Raw genomic sequence first — 20,202 nt, forward strand, 5'->3', positions numbered from 1 at the left:
CTGTTGTCCCTGTCACCTCCTGTGTCGTCCCCTCCAGTGTCAGTTCCAGTTTCTTGATTACAATTGCCATCTTCTTGCAGGTTTGATGGAAATCCAAAGATATGCCGGGAATTTCTTAACCAGTGTAAAATTCAATATGAATTACAGTCTGCTAGTTTCCCCTCTGCCCGGACAAGAACTGCCTACGTCAATTCACTTTCAGGACAGGCTCTGGAGTGGGCATACCCTTTGTGGGAGAGGGCTGATCCTATTCTTTCCTATTCTGAATTTGTATACGCTTTTTCGACAGAAGCCAGCAGAACCTCTTCAGCTTCTATGGAAATCCTATGCCTCTACCAGGGAACCCATTCAGTCAGTCAATACGTAATTCAGTTTCATACTCTCTCATCGGAACTGAACTGTAACAAAGAAGACACTTATCGCGGCCTTCTGGAATGCACTGTCTGATAAAATAAAGGATGATTTAACTATTCGGATAGCCCAGCAAAATTCAATGAATTGATATCCTTATGCAATAAACTGTATTTACAGTATAGAGAACGTAGTCTAGAGAAGTCTAAAGCCGAACATCCTAGAATTTGGTTCAAGCCACGCCCTAGGCAATCCTCTCCACCAACTGAAGAACCCATGCAGGTTAATCGTGCTCGGCTCTCCAACGAGGAATGTCAGAGGCATAGCCAGGGGAATCTCTGTATGTTTATACAGGAGAGGTTAAGCTAGGAGTATCCCTTGAATCACATTCTAGAAAGGAGTCAGTTCTGTCCACTTGTCTGGAAATGTCTTCTTCTTCTTCTTCAATTCACATCTCTGCACTACTTGATTCCGGAGCAGCAGAGAATTTAATCATCTCAGCTCTAGTTTAGCACTAAGGAATTCAGACAACCCATATGGATCGGGCTATTTTTGTTACCGCAGTAGATTGAAGTCATATTCCAGAAGGTATCATCACCCACCGTACCATTCCTCTTAGAATGAGGGTGGGGGCGTTACACTCGGAGGACATTTCCTTCCTAGTGATTCCCAAAGCCTCTTACAATATTATACATGGGTTTCCTTGGTTGCAAAAGCATAAACCACAGATCGATTGGCAGTCCATGGATGTACTCCTCTGGGGAGAATCTTGTTTTTAGGGTTGTCTATCATCTGCAACTGACCTTTTGACCTTTACCAATATGTGCAACTGACTTTTCTGTAATACCTCCAGCCTACCAGTCCTTTTCAGATGTCTTCAGTAAACGAGGAGCAGACTCTCTGCCCCCTCATAGGAAGTGGGACTGTCTGATCGATTTACTACCTGGTAAATCCACACCCAGGGGCCATATCTATCTCCTATTTCTACCTGAGATGCAGGCCATGTCCGAGTACATTCGAGAAAATTTTAATAAAGGCTTTTTTAGACCCTCCTCTTCACCTGCTGGTGCTGGATTCTTCTTTGTAAAGAAAAAGGATGGGGGACTACAGCCTTGTATTGACTATTGTAGGCGTCTATGAGATCACAGTCAAAAATCTATACCCACTTCCTCTGATTCCTGAGTTATTCGATCAGGTGAAGGGGGCTAGAGTTTTAACTAAGCTGGATCTGCAGGGAGCCTACATTTTAATTTGCATTCACTCTGGGGACGAACGGAAGATGGCCTTCAACACCCATGATGGGCATTACGAATATCTTGTAATGCCTTTTGGTCTGTGTAATACCCCGGCCATTTTTCAGAATTACGTTAACGAGTTATTCAGAGACCTACTTTACGAATGCCTCGTAGTTTACTTGGATGATATCCTAAACTTCTCTAAGGATCTGAAATCTCATCGAGTCCAAGTCAAGGAGGTATTAACCCACCTGAGGAATAACCAACTGTATTGCAAAGTGGAGTGCACACTACTCAATACACAAGGAATTTGTTTCCGATAGCCACCGCTCTCAGACAGTATACATACATAACAAGACTAAAACACACATGGGGAAGAGCAGCATGATAGGTACGTAGATACATGTGCCAGGTTGAATTGCAAATGGAATGGGCTAGGTGCCCATCGAATTTATTAGGGTAGTTGCTTGGGGGAAAAAACTGTTCCTGTGTCTGGCGGTTCTCACCAGTTGAGAGCCACACCACCTCCCTGATGGCAGCCTTCTGAACATGTCGTGAGCGGGGTGGGAGTGATCACTGATGATTCTTTCCGCCCGCTTAGTAACCCTTGCCCAATATATATCCTCAATCACCGGGAGATTTGTCCCTATGATTTTTCTGCTGCTCCCCACTATTCGCTGTAGTCTGTTTCTGTCATGAGTTGAGGCCGATCCAAACCCCACTATTATCGAGGTGCAGATAACGGATTATATAATAGCTGAGTAAAAGAGCACCAGGAGTTCCTACGGCAGTTTAAACTTCCTAAGTTGGTGTAAGAAGTGCAGCCTCTGCTGGGCTTTCCCCACAATGCAGTCGATGTTGGCCTTCCACTTCAGATCCCTAGCAATCGTGGAGCCTAAAAATCTAAAGGACTCAACTACCGCTACTGCACTGCCCGCAACTGTTAGTGGGGGGAGTGTAGGGGGATGCTTCCTGAAGTCTATGAACAGCTCAACCATCTTTGATGCATTTAACTGTAGATTGTTAGTGCTGCACCAGGTGACCATCCGATCTACCTCATTCCTGTAAGCAGTCTCCTCTCCCTCCATGATCAGGCCAATTAGCATGGTGTTATCTGCAAATTTAAGGAGTTTTACCGACATGTCCTTGGAGATGCAATAATTGGTGTAAAGAGAGAAGAGGAAGGTGGAAAGAACCCACCCCTGGGGGCGCCCGTGTTGGTTGACCTAACTCCCGAGGAGAATTTCCCCATCGTGACTCTCTGCTCCTGCTCCATTAGGAAGTTCAACATTCAGGAGCATAGCCTACCCAAGACACCTAGTCTGTGCATTTTCGATTGCAGCAAACCAGGAATGATAGTGTTGAATGCAGAGCTGAAGTCCATGAACAATATCCTTGTGTAACCCCCCGGTGAGTCCATGTGCTGCAAGAAGTGATGCAGACACAAATTCATGGCATCCTCTGCCGATCTATTACAGCTGTAGGCAAACTGGAGAGGATCAAGGAGGGGACCTACTGTGGACTTTAGATGGGTCAGTACCAGTCGTTCCAACGTCTTCATCACCACCGATGTTAGTGCTACCAGCTTGTAGTTGTTCAGGGTCACAGGAGCATCAATTTTCTTTGGCACTGGGATGATAGTCGAGCACTTGAAGCAGCCTGGCACCACTCCAGTACCGAGCAACTTGTTGAAGATAGCCATGAAGACTGGAGCCAGCTGTGCGGCGCAAGTTTTTAGAGCGGATGGAGATACACCATCAGGCCCCGATGCCTTCCTGGGCTTCAGTCTGCTGAAAAGCTTAGTGACTTCCGCAACATCCATGTGAGGAATGGGCACGACGCCTAGTGAGCACGAGGGAGCTTCCATCTCAGCATGAGGCGGGGTGTCATAGGGCTTCTCGAACCTGCAGTAGTAGTGGTTCAGGTCCTCCGCCAGCTTTTGGCTGGAGCCAGCGCAGGGGGTGGAGACCTTGTAGTTAGTGGCAGCCTTCAGGCCCTTCCATACCGGCCAAGGGTCATTTGCCGAGAAATTGGTCACAAGCTTGTCGGCTAGCGTTTTTTTGCTGCCCTTATCTCCTTGGATAGGGTATTCCTGGCCTGTCTGTAACTGAGTTTGTCCCCACTCCTGTGTTCCTCCTCCTTAGCCAGGCGTAGCTGCCTTAGGTTAGCAGTAAACCAAGGCTTGTTGTTTGCATAGAAATGTACATGTGAGGTACAGATGGAGCCATGCTTATCGTGGCTTTGTCTGCGACACAGTGCACCCGGCGAGGCGCACTTCCGGGAATGAATGGGACATACGTGCATCGTAGATACGCACGTGCCCCATTCAAAGTGAATGGAGCGTCTCTTTATGCTGGCTGGTGAGGCCAGGTGCAGTGCGCCCCCGACTGCAATGGCTCCATCTGTACCTTCCATTCCCTTCCTTGGCTGTATTATTTCTGGAACCGATTTGCAGATGGATCCAGCCAAAGTTCAAGCTATTCGCAATTGGTCCATGCCCTCTACTCTAAAAGGAATCCAACGCTTTTTAGGATTTGCCAACTTCTATGGGACATTTATCAAGAGTTACTCATCCATTGTGGCTCCCATCACTGCTCTAACGAGGAAAGGAGCAAATCCATCCTGTTGGCCATCTGAAGCAATAGAAGTTTTCACAATGCTAAAACAGGCCTTCATGTCAACACCCATCCTTCATCAACCTGATCTGAATTGTCCTTTTATGGTAGAGGTGGATGCATCCACAAAGGGGATTGGAGCTGTTTTGTCACAACTTTTTGAAAACAGGAGGGTTCATCCATGCGCATACTTCTCTTGGAGGTTCTCGGCCGCTCAGCGAAATTATGCTATCGGGGAACAAGAACTGTTAGTTATTAAACTTGCTTTTGACGAGTGGAGGTACTTCCTGGAAGGAGCTCTGCATTCAATTTCAGTATTTACTGATCATAAAAATCTTTTGTACTTGCACACTGCTCAATGTCTTAACCCACGACAAGCAAGATGGGCTCTTTTCTTTACACGCTTTAATTTCAAGCTTTCTTATCAGCCAGGTCCATTAAACAAAAAGGCAGATACTCTCTCCCATGCGCTAAGTTCCGATGAAACCACTGATCTCACGGAAAAACAACCCATTATGGACCTTACTTCTTTTCTAGCAACCCGAATCTCTCCACCTGTTCCACCAGGAAAGACCTTCGTAGCTCTGGAGCTTTGGAAGAAATTACTCATGTGGGCTCATAATTCACCTTTCATGGGTCATGCTGGAAGACTTAAAACTCTTAAATTCATTCAACGCTCCTACAGGTGGCCTTAGCTGAAAGAGGACGTTCAACATTTCATAACCGCATGTCCAAAATGCGCTCAGCACAAGAGCCCTAAAGGTTCACCTCAAGGACTTTTACATCCGTTACCTATACCAACGCAACCATAGACTCATGTTTCAATGGATTTCGTTACAGACTTGCCACCCTCGAAAGGCTGAAACACCATTTGGGTCATAGTCGACCGCTTCTCAAAAATGGCACACTTCATTCCTTTGGCAGGAGTTCCATCAGCACTTCAACTGCCAAAATTGTTAATCTCAGAAATTTCAAGTTGCATTGGTTACCATCAGAAATTGTTTCTGACTGTGGTCCACAATTCGCTGCCAAATTCTGGAGATCCCTCTGTTCTTCTCTGGGCATTAAATTGAACTTCTCCTCTGCTTACCACCCCCAGTCAGATGGACAAACAGAAAGAGTGAACCAGGACTTAGAGAATTTTCGACGGTTATTCATGCCCTCCTCCCAAGAAGATTGGCTAGACTTCCTCCCATTGGCAGAACTTGCCCATAATAATCTCTTTCATACAGCTTCCAGAACAACACCTCTCTTTAATAACTATGGATTTCATCCCCGAGTCCTGGAGTTTCAAGCTCTACCAGCTCTTGAGGTTTCTGCTGTGGACCAGGCACTCCGTCGATTTTCTGAGATTTGGAGGCAGGTGCGTTAAACCCGAATCAAGTCATCCACACAATACGAGGCTTAAAAGATAAAAGGCGGAGTGCAGTTCCTAGTCTCAAAGTGGGGGATCAAGTTTGGATTTCTACTCACAACTTACAACTTAGAGTTCCTTCTAAGAAGTTTGCTCCCAGAATTATCGGTCCTTTTCCCATTGATAAGGTATTGAATTCCATGGCTTACAAGGTAAAGTTACTGCCTTATTTAAGGATTCTCAGCGCTTTTCATATCTCTCTTTTAAAACCATTAGTGCTCAATAATTTTGGGCAGCCCTACCTAAACAAAGTACAAACTCTTCAAGGAGAGGAGTTTGAGGTCAAGAAAATTCTTGATTCCTGCAGAAGGTATGGTCGCCTCCAGTACTTTATAGACTGGAAAGGATACAATCTGGAGGAAAGATACTGGGTGTTTTCCAAGCATCCCACTACGGTTCAGGGGTGTCTGTAGTCCACCCTAAAAGGTGGGAGTACTGTTAGAATTCGGAGGCTTACCTCTTGTGGCGGGGTCCGGGGCCTGCTCATCCAATGGCTGGCAGTGCTGCAGCGGTGGAGGTCAGCTGGGGCCGCTAGTGTGGTGCAGCGGCTTTGGCGCTGGTGGCTGTGCGGCTGCTTCAGTGCTGGGGGCCGCTATGTTGCAGACCAGTTCTCGGTGAGCCAATGAAAGTTGGTTTCTTGTTCTCTCAGCCAATCGCAGGCAGGTTCCTCTTGTAAAAGGGGCTCGTTCAGCCTTAAGCCTTACCAGTGCTTTATGATACTGCCTTAGTGCAGGTGCTCCAGCTCTGAACTCCCCCATAGAATTTTCTTGTGGTTATTATAGCATTTCAGGGAATCTTCTGCTCCACGAACCTGTCACGGCAGTTACCTTCAGGTGCACAGCCGCTAGTGGTTACTCCAGTCCCACTGACCGCGGCTCCCCACCTCCGAATAAAAGCTCCTTAACTGTAGCGGGAACCCCAGGTTCTGATTGTGCCTTTCAGACACGTTTAGCAAGCATTCACCATTCCAGTATTCATTCTTCAGTGTTCTCCAGTCATGTAATTTGAGCTTCCATTATTCAAGTCTTCAAGTCTCCGGTGTCCTTCAGCCACGTTTAACAAGCATCCATCGTTCCAGTCTTCATTCTTCAGTGTTCTACAGTCTCGTCATTTGAGCTTCCATTATTCAAGTCTTCAAGTCTTCAGTGTTCACTAACCTCGTGTATCAAGCATCCATTATCCAAGTCTTCATTCTTCAGAGTTCTTCAGTCTCATTGAATAAACATTATTTCTTCATTCTTTATGTCTTCAATCTTCAGTACTCCCTGTCCACGCTGCACAAGCATTTATTCTTAGTCTTCAAGCTTTATTCTTTAAGTTTTATTCCAAAAATCTGAAAAAAACCCTAGAGCAGGCATGTCCAAACTGCGGCCCTCCAGCTGTTGAGAAACTACACATCCCAGCATGCCCTGACACAGCTTTAGCATTCTCTGACAGCAAAACTGTGTCAGGGCATGCTGGGATATGTAGTTTCCCAACAGCTGGAGGGCCGCAGTTTGGACATGCATGCCCTAGAGGTAAAATCAGAAAAATAAACAGTTTTAAAGGAAGGAGGTTGACCAGGAAAGGGTTTGTCACAAAGTCAAATGGAGTGAAAAATGTGCAGGAGGAGAGGGTGGTCCATAGTGTCAAAAGCTGTAGAGAGGTTGCAGAGAGATCCAGGAGAATGAAGAAAGCTTGCAGAGAGGTCCAGGAAAATTGCCGAGAGATGCAGGAGGATGACCAAGGAATAAGTGAGATGAAGAAGTGAGATGATCAATCTCTGCAGAGGGGAGGGGACAGAAGCAGTGGTGGCTCCAGAGGTGGGGCTGCAGCACACTCAAAGATTCAAATAGAGGAGCCACACCAACTGCCACCCCCTAACACTGCCAGACACTGCTGGCCAGACTCACTGCCAGTTGGTGAGTCTCCCCTTTTCCATTTTGGAATGAAGCCATATTAGAAGTAGAAAGGGAGGGAGAGAGTTGCAAGTTGGCTTTAACTGTCATACAGTTATTAAAGTTGAAAAAAGTTGAAAAAACATAGATCCATTTGGTTGAAGCATTAAAATAGACATTGCTTTGATACGGATAAAGGCAACAAAACTATACTCATGGTCTTTCTTCAATTTGCCGTTGATAACTCCATGACTTCTGTATAAACTATACTGTAGTTGTATTATTATTATTATTATTATTATTATTACTATTAGTCCCCACCTTACTGAAGCTTACAATCTAAAATTCTTAAACACTCAAGCAGACACAAAAACTAGGGTCCAACAAATTGCTTTCCTTTATGTTTCTGATCTGTGGGAGGAAATGACAAGAATATACAAACTCCACACAGATAATTAATAACCCATTCAAAATTGACCCTTAGCCGCAGTGCTGTTTTACCTACTGTGCCACCATATTGGCTCCTCTATTTCAAATTTTTCGTCAAAATAAACTGTTTGTCTAACCTTTATTCATGTCGAAAGAAACCTTTTAGTTCCCTGTATTAACCACTTAACTGGTGATTATTATTATTATTATTATTATTATTATTATAAACATGTTTTTGACTTAATTACATAAAAAAATAAGTTTAGATGTCATTTTTCAAAAAAATTATTTTTTTATGTAATTAAGTCAAAAACATGTTTACATTTTTTAATAAACAAAATATGCCTAGATCTGTCTAGTTGCACCGCAGTAACCATACGTTCCACTCCCCATTGTAACATTACCCCTACCCAAACTTCCCCCGTTGGTGGCTTGATGATAACTGCACTGCTAGCTGTACAGTACATACTGTATTAACATTTGTAAACAAAATTCTACAAAAATTCTACATTTGAATACAATTATGTTAAAGCTCAATGGAGATAGATTGAGCCAAACATAGGAAATTATCATTTGAGATAAATAATACATTGTTTCTATCAATCATGAATTTCTTGACAAGTGGATGATGACATATACATATCTGCAGGGTCGGATTAAGGTTGGTGGGGGCCTAACTACTAAAATAGTTGAAAGACACCCCTGAGCACCCCCTACCCCCCCCCCCCACGCCCAAGACAGACAGACAAACACACACACACACACACACACACACACACACACACACACACACACCTACCTCTCTACCTTGCAAGCAGCTGGCTCACACTCAGTGTCTCCTGGGATTTCAATGCAGTATCCCGTGAGACTAACTACTGTCTGTACACTGAAGTTACTGTTATACCCCTTTCAGACCACCACCTACTGTATGAACACATAAGCATGCATAACCCATGTTCAGGTGCGATCTGAAAGGTGCAAGGGTTGAAATACCTTTCAACCCTGGTCGTGAGCAGGGTTGCACACGTGTTCAACCCGGCTCACTGTGCGGTGTGAACGGGAGCCAGGTTGATGCGACCCATTTCCCATTCACTCTCTGTGTACGGGCGGCGTATGGACATCATGTGATCTCCAAGAGCTGCCCCCACCATGTCACCACTGATGTCACCAATCCGGCAATATGCCGGGTTGCAGTCAGCGGTGGCAGGGCGCTTGAGGCGGGTCACACACTGAGAGCTCCCGTGTCAGGCTCCTGTGTGCGACCTGCCTCAGGCGGTCTGAAAGGGGTATTAACAGTGGTGCAAGTAGAAAAAATGTCTTACGGGTACTGTGCAAAAAAATGGGTGTGGCCAAATGCCACATGGGGTGTGGCCAATGAAAATGGGGGCGTGATACACATATGGGGGAGGGGCAGATACACGTATGACCCCAATAGTGTCAGATACACGTTGCCCCACAGTGCCAGATATACATTGCCCCACAGTGCCAGATACACATTGCCCCACAGTGCCAGATACACAAATGTCCCCAGAGTGCCAGATACACAAATGTCCCCAGAGTGTCAGATACACATTGCCTCACAGTGCCAGATACACATTGCCCCACAGTGCCAGATGCACATTGCCCCACAGTGCCAGATACACATTGCCCCACAGTGCCAGATACACATTGCCCCACAGTGCCAGATACACAAATGTCCCCAGAGTGCCAGATACACATTGCCCCACCGTGCCAGATACACATTGCCCCACAGTGCCAGATACAGAAATGCCCCCAGAGTGCCATACATTGCCTCACAGTGTCAGATACACATTGCCCCACAGTGCCAGATACACAAATGCCCCCACTGTGTCAGATATACATTGCCCCCCGTGCCAGATACAGAAATGCCCCTACAGTGCCAGATATGCCCCCAGTGCCAGATATCCCCCAGTGCCAGGTATACATGCCCCCCTGTGCCAGATATCCCCCAGTGCCAGGTATATATGCCCCCCTGTGCCAGATATGCCCCCAGTGCCAGGTATACATGCCCCCCTGTGCCAGATATCCCCCAGTGCCAGGTATATATACCCCCCCTGTGCCAGATATGCCCCCAGTGCCAGATATCCCCCAGTGCCAGGTATAACATGCCCCCCCAGTGCCAGATATCCACCAGTGCCAGGTATAACATGCCCCCCTGTGCCAGATATCCCCCAGTGCCTGGTATAACATGCCCCCCTGTGCCAGATATCCCCCAGTGCCAGGTATAACATGCCCCCCTGTGCCAGATATCCCCCAGTGCCAGGTATATATGCCCCCCTGTGCCAGATATGCTCCCAGTGCCAGGTATAACATGCCCCCCCCAGTGCCAGGTAAACATGCCCCCTCCCCTACTCACCGCTGCCGCTGCCGTCCTGTCTGTCATGTGAGGGAAGGAGAGCGCAGCCTGCGCCTCTTGTTCCCCTCAGTCTCCGGCGGGTGTCTCAGTTTAATTCAGCGCCGATCCGTGAGCCAATCAGAGCTCGCGGGTGCGAGCTCTGATTGGCTCACGGATCGGCGCTGAAGTAAACTGAGACACCCACCGGAGACTGAGGGGAACGAGAGGCGCAGGCTGCGCTCTCCTTCACTCACATCAGCGGCGGGGACGGCGGGTGCGGCGTGTGCGGCGGGGACGGCGGGTGCGGCGTGGAGCAGGGGAGGGAGGGAAGGAAGAGGAGCGGCGGCCCGTCGGTGTGGGTACGGCGTACCCACGGCTAAATTCTTACGGGTACGCCGTACCCACCCGTACCCGCCCACTTGCACCACTGGGTATTAATAACCAGCTGAGCCACTGGAGGTGGACTACTCCACTGCAAACAGCTGTCTATTGGGGCCCCTAATGTATGGGAGCCCTGAGATGACCTCCCCTATCGCCCCTCCCTTAATCCAGCCCTGCATATCTGTAAAGTGCATGGTACTGGCATGTGCAAAGCAGAGTTTAAATAGATCTGCTGTAGCATATGCGGTTGTAATAGGGCAACTGTTATTATTAAAAAGTCACCAGGTTTGTGGGACATTCAAAAATATGGCAACACGCAGTGAGTCACTTCTATATACTGTATGTTTTGTTTTGGCATAGAGACAGCTGTTCTAACATCTAGTGTAAATCCATGTATTATGTGCATAATACCTCTTTCACATACATTTTTCTACTCCACTTTAACATGTGATTTTGTGTTCACAGCATGGAGGAAATATTGTTCGTTCATTTTTTATCATTACATATCTGCTGCTATTCAGCATTTCAATATCCATCTCTGTATTTGGGTGCAAGGCTCTGAATCATCCATCATCAAATGCTCCTCAGGTAAGCGAGTTTACTGGAATACCACCAAATATTATATTCATGAGAAGTGCCATAACCAGACATTTTAGCGCTGTGTGCAAGAAACGGCATTGCCCTCCTCCCTTATGTAAAATAAGGGCAGTGCACGCCGCAAAAAATATATAGGGGTGTGGCTTCATGGGGAATGGGTGTGGCCACAAAATACTACCAATTCTTATTACGGTGCACAGTAGTCTCCATTATTCAAATTATGCCGAACAGTAGCGTCACTACACCAGGTAGAGCCCCCTTTTACACATTACGGCAGACAGCGTCCTCTTTTTACACATTATGGCAGCCAGTCCCCCATTTTACACATTACGGCAGACAGCGTCCCCCTTATTACACATTACGGCAGACAGCGTCCCCCTTATTACACATTACGGCAGACAGCGTCCTCTTTTTACACAATATGGCAGACAGCGTCACCTTTTTACACATTATGGCAGCCAGTCCCCCATTTTACACATTACGGCAGACAGCGTACCCCTTATTACACATTACGGCAGACAGCATCCCCCTTTTTACACATTACGTCAGACAGTGTCCCCTATTCACATATTACGTTAGCCAGGGGTTAAAGTGGGGGGGGGGGGAGAACAAGGTGGAACTGAGTTCCACCACCTGTAATGGTAGGGGGAACTAGTTTCACCACCTCCATTGCCCTGCACAGTGATTCCAACAGGAAAGCCAGCCGCATCACCTACGTCAATCAACAGTGCAGGGGGCGCTAGTGTTACTAATGAGCTGCAGCCACCTCCCCCTTCCTCAGGTCCTGGTGGCTCCATTGTCCTCCTCCATCTACAGTCCACCCCTACTCACACACACTGTGTAAGTTGGACAGCATTCATCACTTCCTTAGGTCCCAGTGGCTTCCTTTTCTGACACAGGCGTATGTGAGGTCTTACTGTCAGCACTGCTGAAGTGAAGAAGGGCCATGAGGAGGAGCAGGCTCTGTGCATCTTGAAGACAAGATGAGAGGGGGCTGGAGGGACAAGAGAGGTGGAGAATCTGCTGGAGGGACACAGGTGGTGAACTGTTGGAGTGACAGAGGCAGAGATGTGCATAAGGGGCACTACTGTGGGCATTATGTGTATAAGCGGCACTACTGTGGTCATTATGTATAAGAGGCACTACAACTGTGGGCATTATATGTAAGGGGCACTACTACTGTTGGAATTGTGTATAAGGAGCACTACTGTGGGCATTGTAAATAAGGGGCACTACTCTGTGGCATAACGTATATAAAGATGATCATTGTGTAGTGCAACGTGAATAAAGGGCACTACTGAGTGATATAACCATAATAAGGGGCATTAATGTGGTGTAATATGAATCTGGGGCACTACGTGTGGTGTAATGTTAATTAGGTTGTGCTACTGTGTGGTGTAATTTGAAGTGGGGGTACTATTGTGTGACCACACTGCTTCTTTGTGAGATCAATGTCCTTTCACAAGGTATGGGAACTAGGGCACTAATTTATATTTTGCAGGGGGTTGCCAAAAACACTAGCACTAACCTTGGCTCTACTTAGTGTGAGGGGGGTAGGTGGCGGGTAAGTGGCGGGGTAAATGAGTTCCACCACATCTCCAGCACCACTTTAAGCCCTGACGTCAGCAGAGTCCCCCTTTTTACACATTACGGCAGCCAGTTCCCCGTTTTACACATTGCGGCAGACAGCGTCCCCCTTATTACACATTACGGCAGGATAGATACTGTATTAGATAGACAGACAGACAGACAGAATAGTTGATACTTACCATTTCCCCACTGCTCAGGCAGTCAGGCTCCTCGGTACTGGCAGCTCCGGAGGCAGAGGGGACTCTGGAGCCACAGCAGCGCAGTGTAATTGGTGGAGGAGCCGCTGTAGCTGTCCCTCTCCTTCCGCATTGACTGGCTGCCGCTGTGAATGCTAGGATGAGGGAAGCGCATACCAGCATACACAGCGGCGGCGGCCAGCCTATGTGGAAGGAAAGGGACAGCTGTAGGACCTGATCACTGTGCTGCTGATTTTGCTGTCCTGCGATCCGATAGTAGCCGCCCAGGGGGAGTATAAATTTGTCCCATGCAAGTGTGCAATCGTATGTGTACGCCGAGCTACAAATGTCCCTCAGCCAGCGGACAGTTGTAAATCCGTTTGCACCTCACTCACCATTGAATGATTTTTCCAGTGTGTGCAGTTCGTGCGCAGCCCAGGAATTACTCCTACAGTGCAAAAAGAACAGGCTGATCGGGTCCAGAACTGACACCCTCCCAGAAAACGCTTCTTTATATATAAATACTGTAATCCTTTAGCCAGCCATAGACTGGACAGGTACCCTCCCAATTGCCAGTCGGATGCTGCATAGACATGCAGTATGGTGCACGGCATCCTTGGAAATGCCTTCCACGTGTTGTGCGGGCACTGCATCAATATGTCATATGAGTCACTGACACCTCCCATCCCCATTTTCCAGTCACAGAGTATGATGCATATAGACCAGCGGTGGCCAACCTGTGGCTCTTGAGCCGCATGTGGCTCTTTCTTTATTCAAATGTGGCTCCCAACACTCTAAATCATGTGACCACAACAGAAGTGGCTCCCAACACTCTAAATCATGTGACCACAACAGATACAGAAACTGCTGCACTCCAGCCAGACACACAGCAGCACTACAGGGACTGAAAACTGAAGGAGTCAGATACTAGAGGTGAGACACCCACAAGCAAACAGAGGTTAGGTACTGCTGCAATGGCACGAGTTGATGGGGGGGGGGCTGTAGTGATACATGAGGGTGGGCTAGAATGATACATGGCAGAGCTGGCTGGAGAGACACAGGAGGGTCCTGGCAGGAGTGACGTGGAAGGGTGCTGGAAGTAGTGACACATGGGAGATATGGCTGGAGTGACATAGGAGGGTGGTAGCAGGAGTGACACATGGGAGAGCTGGCTGGAGTGACACAGCAGGGTCTTGGCAGTAGTGACACATGGGAGAGCTGGCAGGTGTGACATAGGAGGGTGCTAGCAGGAGTGACACATGGGAGATATGGCTGGAGTGACATAGGAGGGTGGTAGCTGGAGTGACACATGGGAGAGCTGGCTGGTTTGACACAGCAGGGTCTTGGCAGCAGTGACACATGGGGGAGCTGGCTGGTGTGACACAGCAGGGTCTTGGCAGGAGTGACACATGGGAGAGCTGGCTGGTGTGACACAGCAGGGTCTTGGCAGTAGTGACACATGGGAGAGCTGGCTGGAGTGACACAGCAGGGTCTTGGCAGTAGTGACACATGGGAAAGCTGGCTGGAGTGACACAGCAGGGTCTTGGCAGTAGTGACACATGGGAGAGCTGGCTGGAGTGACACGGGGGAGCTGGCTGGAGTGACATAGGAGGGTGCTAGCTGGAGTGACACATGGGAGATATGGCTGGAGTGACATAGGAGGGTGGTAGCTGGAGTGACACATGGGAGAGCTGGCTGGTTTGACACAGCAGGGTCTTGGCAGCAGTGACACATGGGAGAGCTGGCTAGAGTGACACAGCAGGGTCTTGGCAGTAGTGACACATGGGAGACCTTTCTGGAGTGACACAGCAGGGTCTTGGTAGTAGTGACACATGGGAGAGCTGGCTGGAGTGACACGGGGGAGCTGGCTGGAGTGACATAGGAGGGTGCTAGCAGGAGTGACACGGGGGAGCTGGCTGGAGTGACATAGGAGGGTGCTAGCAGGAGTGACACATGGGGGAGCTGGCTGGAGTGACAGGAGGGTGTTGGCTGGACTGACACATGGGAGAGCTGGCTGGAGTGACAGGAGGGTGTTGGCTGGAGTAACACATGGGGGAGCTGGAAGTAGTGACACATGGGAGAGCTGGCTGGAGTGACACATGGGAGAGCTGGCTGGAGTGACACAGCAGGGTCTTGGCAGTAGTGACACATGGGAGAGCTGGCTGGAGTGACACGGGGGAGCTGGCTGGAGTGACATAGGAGGGTGCTAGCAGGAGTGACACATGGGGGAGCTGGCTGGAGTGACAGGAGGGTGTTGGCTGGAGTGACACATGGGGGAGCTGGCTGGAGTGACAGGAGGGTGTTGGCTGGAGTAACACATGGGGGAGCTGAAGTTTATTATGTGAATCTGGCTTTTTCAATTATTTTTTGCGAAACTGGCTTTTTCAATGGATCTGGCTTTAAAAAATGTATTTTATGTTGTTCTGGCTTTTTCAATGTATTTTATACCAGGGGTGTGGTCTAGCAGGCACAAGGCCACATTCCATTTTTGCATGCATGCCATCGGCTCGATGCCGGCTCTTTCACGTACCTAACAAGGTTTTTTGGCTCTTTGTCACTGACTGGTTGGCCACCCCTGATATAGACAAACAATTATTGTCAGCCAGCATTAATTACTAGTCTCATTACCACACCTTAAATTAATAGGCCCCACAATGACTCCACTATAATATGAAATAGTCCTCACTATCAAATATATGTCTCCCACAGTCATTACACCAATGCATTAATAGCCCACATCCACCATTAAATGATTATAGCTCTCCCAACTATAAAATTAATAGTGCATGCCACCACCAAGTTTGCACTGAGTACCTCCTAGCTAAAATTACCTTTTTCCATATAGTGTTGTATATTGTAGGAGCAAACTCTTCATTCTTCCTCCCTTTCTCTCTGTGTGCACCACGTCAGGACATTCTGAACAACTTTAACCCCCCCCTAAGTGTGCTCCTGTTAACGCTAGTCACAGAGCATACAGTCATTGATTGACAGGGGCAATATTGACATTAGCAATAAGTTGGTTGCTAGGGCAGATATTTATTTATAACTGTCTACAGATGTGTCCTTTTGCACACTGCTCATGGAATAGTGGGGCGTATGTTATGCACTTCTATGGGAACCTATGAAGTCTATGGGAGCTGGCTAGTGATGCATACAAAATGAAGCGCTGTGTATGTATTGCAGTCCAACTACAGAATGCTGCTATATACACCAACAATGTAGCAAGACACATCTGTATGTGTATGTATTAGAGATGTGCCCCGGAAATTTTTCGGGTTTTGTGTTTTGGTTTTGGATTCGGTTCCGCGGCCGTGTTTTGTATTCGGACGCGTTTTGGCAAAACCTCCCTGAAAATTTTTTGTCGGATTCGGGTGTGTTTTGGATTCGGATGTTTTTAAAAAACAACAACCTCAAAAACAGCTTAAATCATAGAATTTGGGGGTCATTTTGATCCTATAGTATTATTAACCTCAATAACCATAATTTCCACTCATTTCCAGTCTATTCTGAACACCTCCCACCTCACAATACTATTTTTAGTCCTAAAATTTGCACCAAGGTCGCTGGATGACTAAGCAAAGTGACCCAAGAGGGCGGCACAAACACCTGTCCCATCTAGGAGTGGCACTGCAGTGTCAGACAGGATGGCACTTCAAAAAAATAGTCCCCAAACAGCACATGATGCAAAGAAAAGAGAAAAAGAGGTGCACTGTGGTCGCTGGACGGCTAAGCTAAGCGACACAAACACCTCAATATCACAGGAATTATTCGTTCTAATCAATAGTATTATTGGTCCAAATCACTGGAAGAAAATGACAAAATCACTGGAATTATTAGTTCTAATCAATGGTATTATTGGTCCAAATCACTGGAAGAAAATGACAAAATCACTGGAATTATTCGTTCTAATCAATGGTATTATTGGTCCAAATCATTGGAAGAAAATGACAAAATCACTGGAATTATTCGTTCTAATCAATGGTATTATTGGTCCAAATCACTGGAAGAAATGACAAAATCACTGGAATTATTCGTTCTAATCAATGGTATTATTGGTCCAAATCACTGGAAGAAAATGACAAAATCACTGGAATTATTCGTTCTAATCAATGGTATTATTGGTCCAAATCACTGGAAGAAAATGGAATGGATGGATACTTGCAGTGACACAGAGCTGCAAGATACAGCAATGGCTTACTGTACACAACTATATACTGTTGGGTCACCAAAATGCTGCACTGTAATACTATATATACTGCTCACAAAAATGCAGCACAGATATGGAATGGATACTTGCAGTGACACAGAGCTGCAAGATACAGCAATGGCCTACTGTACACAACTATATACTGTTGGGTCACCAAAATGCTGCACTGTAATACTATATATACTGCTCACAAAAATGCTACACAGATATGGAATGGATACTTGCAGTGACATAGAGCTGCAAGATACAGCAATGGCCTACTGTACAGGGGCGTCAGAACGTTTTTTGGTTGGGGGGCCAAGATGAAATCTCAGTTTGGCGCCCCTAGCTCCTGGCCACCTTAGACAGGTATCTTGAACCTGTATGGAACTCTATGGAACAGCTGGGAGTGGCCCCTTGTACACTTTACACCTGATAGAGCACCTTATACACATTATGCCAAGTAGAGCCCATTACACACATTATGCCAGGTAGAGCCCATTATACACATTACGCCTGGTAGAGCCGCTTGTACACATTACACCTAGTAGAGCCATTTGTACATATTACTCCTGGTAGAGTCCCTATACACACTACGCCTGGTAGAGACCATTATACACATTACGCCTGGTAGAGCCCATTACACGTTACACATTACGCCTGGTAGAGCCCATTACACAATGCACCTGGTAGAGCCCCTATACACATTATGCCTGGTAAAGCCCATTATACACATTACGCCTGCTAGAGCCCATAACACATGTTACACATTACGCCTGGTAGAGCCCATTTCACGTTACACATTATGCCTGGTAGAGCCCATTACACATTACAGGAAAATATAGGTTTAACTGCGCACTGAGTCCCTTCTTGCTCTGCCTAATTCTCCCAGAGGAAGGTATCACTCTCAAATTCTCCCAGAGGAAGGTATCACTCTCAAACCCGACCGGCGCACGGGGGGCGGCTGTAGCAAGACGCACCACGGGCAGCCGGGGTGAGAGAGGAGAGGCCAGTCTGGAAAAGCTCTTCTGTCTATCCCCTCTATGCTGTTTTAACTGAGTTTATCCACACCGTGAAGACCCCAAGCACTTCACCGCAGCGCTAATACAAAGTTACCTGTGTGCTAAAAAGACTTTAACTAGACTTGTGATACAACCTATATTCAGGACCCCACAATAAGAAAGAGAGACTGTGAGGCACGTTTTCACGGACATTTATCAACGAACTTAATCAATCAAATAAAAAAGCACAGTGCTTAAAATAAATTTATTTATTACTATCTTTTCCATCATTTATTCGGTACATTATATATTCTGTATAGATCACCTGCAAGGGATACATTTGAATTTCACATTTACCCATTAAGGTGAAAAGGATATAATTTAAACGGAGCATACACATAGCGTTTCAGACAATCATTGCATATTTAATCAAGCTGGTAGCCCACTACAATCATCAGGATTGAGCGCAGCATATTATTCTGTATTATTTGCCATTACACATTACGCCTGGTAGAGCCCATTTCACATGTTACACATTACGCCTGGTAGAGCCCATTACACATTAAGCCTGGTAGAGCCCATTTCACATGTTAAACAACACGACTGGTAGAGCCCATTACACATGTTACACATTACGCCTGGTAGAGTCCATTTCACATGTTACACATTACACCTGGTAGAGCCTATTACACATGTTACACACTACACGTTACACATTACGCCTGGTAGAGCCCATTACACATGTTACACAATACACCTGGTAGAGCCCATTTCACATGTTACACATTACACCTGGTAGAGCCCATTTCACATTACGACTGGTAGAGCCCATTACATGTTACACATTACGTCTGGTAGAGCCCATTACACATGTTACACATTACACCTGGTAGAGCCCATTACACATGTTACACACTACACATTACGCCTGGTAGAGCCCATTACACATGTTACACAATACGCCTGGTAGAGCCCATAATATACAGATATAGAGTGCCTCCAGCTCCTCATTGCTCCTCTCCCTACTGTTTCACCACAGCCAGCAGCTATGCTGCTGCTTACCTCTACGGTCACGGGGAGCACGTCTTCGCAGAGCGCAGACACTGCAGGTTTACGAGGTGGGGGGGTGGAGCACACGGGGAAGCAAAGCCAGATTTAGGCCATGGGGGCCCGGGGAACTTCTGACAGTAGGACCCCTAATAAAGAGCAGGCAGATGAAATCTATCAATATATAGCTCAAAAAAATAAATAATATATATATATATATACACATATATACATACATACATACATACATACATACATACAGTATGCGTTCAGGATCCCGGCAGCTGTAATACCGACACCGGAGACCCACCAGCTGCAATACCGATGCCGGAATCCCGAAGAGATCAGGATCCAGACGAAGATATCCCGACAGCCAGAATTCTGAAGGTAAGTATGAACTGCCGGGTTAGGTTTAGTGAGTGTGCTGGAGCGGGTGTTAAGTTCAGGCACACTCCGGGGGGGGGGGGGGGGGGGGGGGGTGTAGGGTTAGGCTGCGGGGTGGAGGAGGTTAGTGTTAACCTGCAGAAAAGGGGGGTTACGGTTAGGCACTAAGGGGGGGAAGATTGGGTTTAGGCTGCGGGAAGGGGGGGGGGGGGCGGTGGTTAGGGTTAGCCACCAATATGGGAGGTTAGGGTTAGGCTGTGGACATGGAGGGTTAGGGGGTATGGGAGGGTGGTTAGGGTACTCTGCGCACCCTTGTCTGCAATGCCATGATTGGGATGCTGGCGTCAGTATACTGACTGCCGGCTTTTCATACTGAACCTATATGATATATATATATATATATATATATATATATATATATATATATACATATAGATACAGAAAAATCGGTGGCACTCACAGACTGAAACAGTAGCCTACTGTTTCAGTCTGTGAGTGCCGCCGATTTTTCTGTATCTATTGATGACGTGGAAGGCACCCAGCATGCTGTTATCTTGAATCGT

The 20,202-nt window shown here is 47.0% G+C and overlaps 1 protein-coding gene across 1 annotated transcript in view; it reads left to right on the forward strand.

Moving 5' to 3' along the window:
• LOC135057215 (membrane-spanning 4-domains subfamily A member 15-like) overlaps positions 1–20,202 on the forward strand; it is a 61,915-nt gene that overhangs the window by 37,856 nt on the left and 3,857 nt on the right. Inside the window, exon 5 of the mRNA XM_063963109.1 lies at positions 11,124–11,246. Coding sequence (XP_063819179.1) covers positions 11,124–11,246 — 123 coding nt within the window. The remainder of the gene's footprint in view (positions 1–11,123; positions 11,247–20,202) is intronic.

The sequence above is a fragment of the Pseudophryne corroboree genome, chromosome 3 (assembly GCF_028390025.1).
Source record: "Pseudophryne corroboree isolate aPseCor3 chromosome 3, aPseCor3.hap2, whole genome shotgun sequence".
NCBI lineage: Eukaryota > Metazoa > Chordata > Amphibia > Anura > Myobatrachidae > Pseudophryne > Pseudophryne corroboree.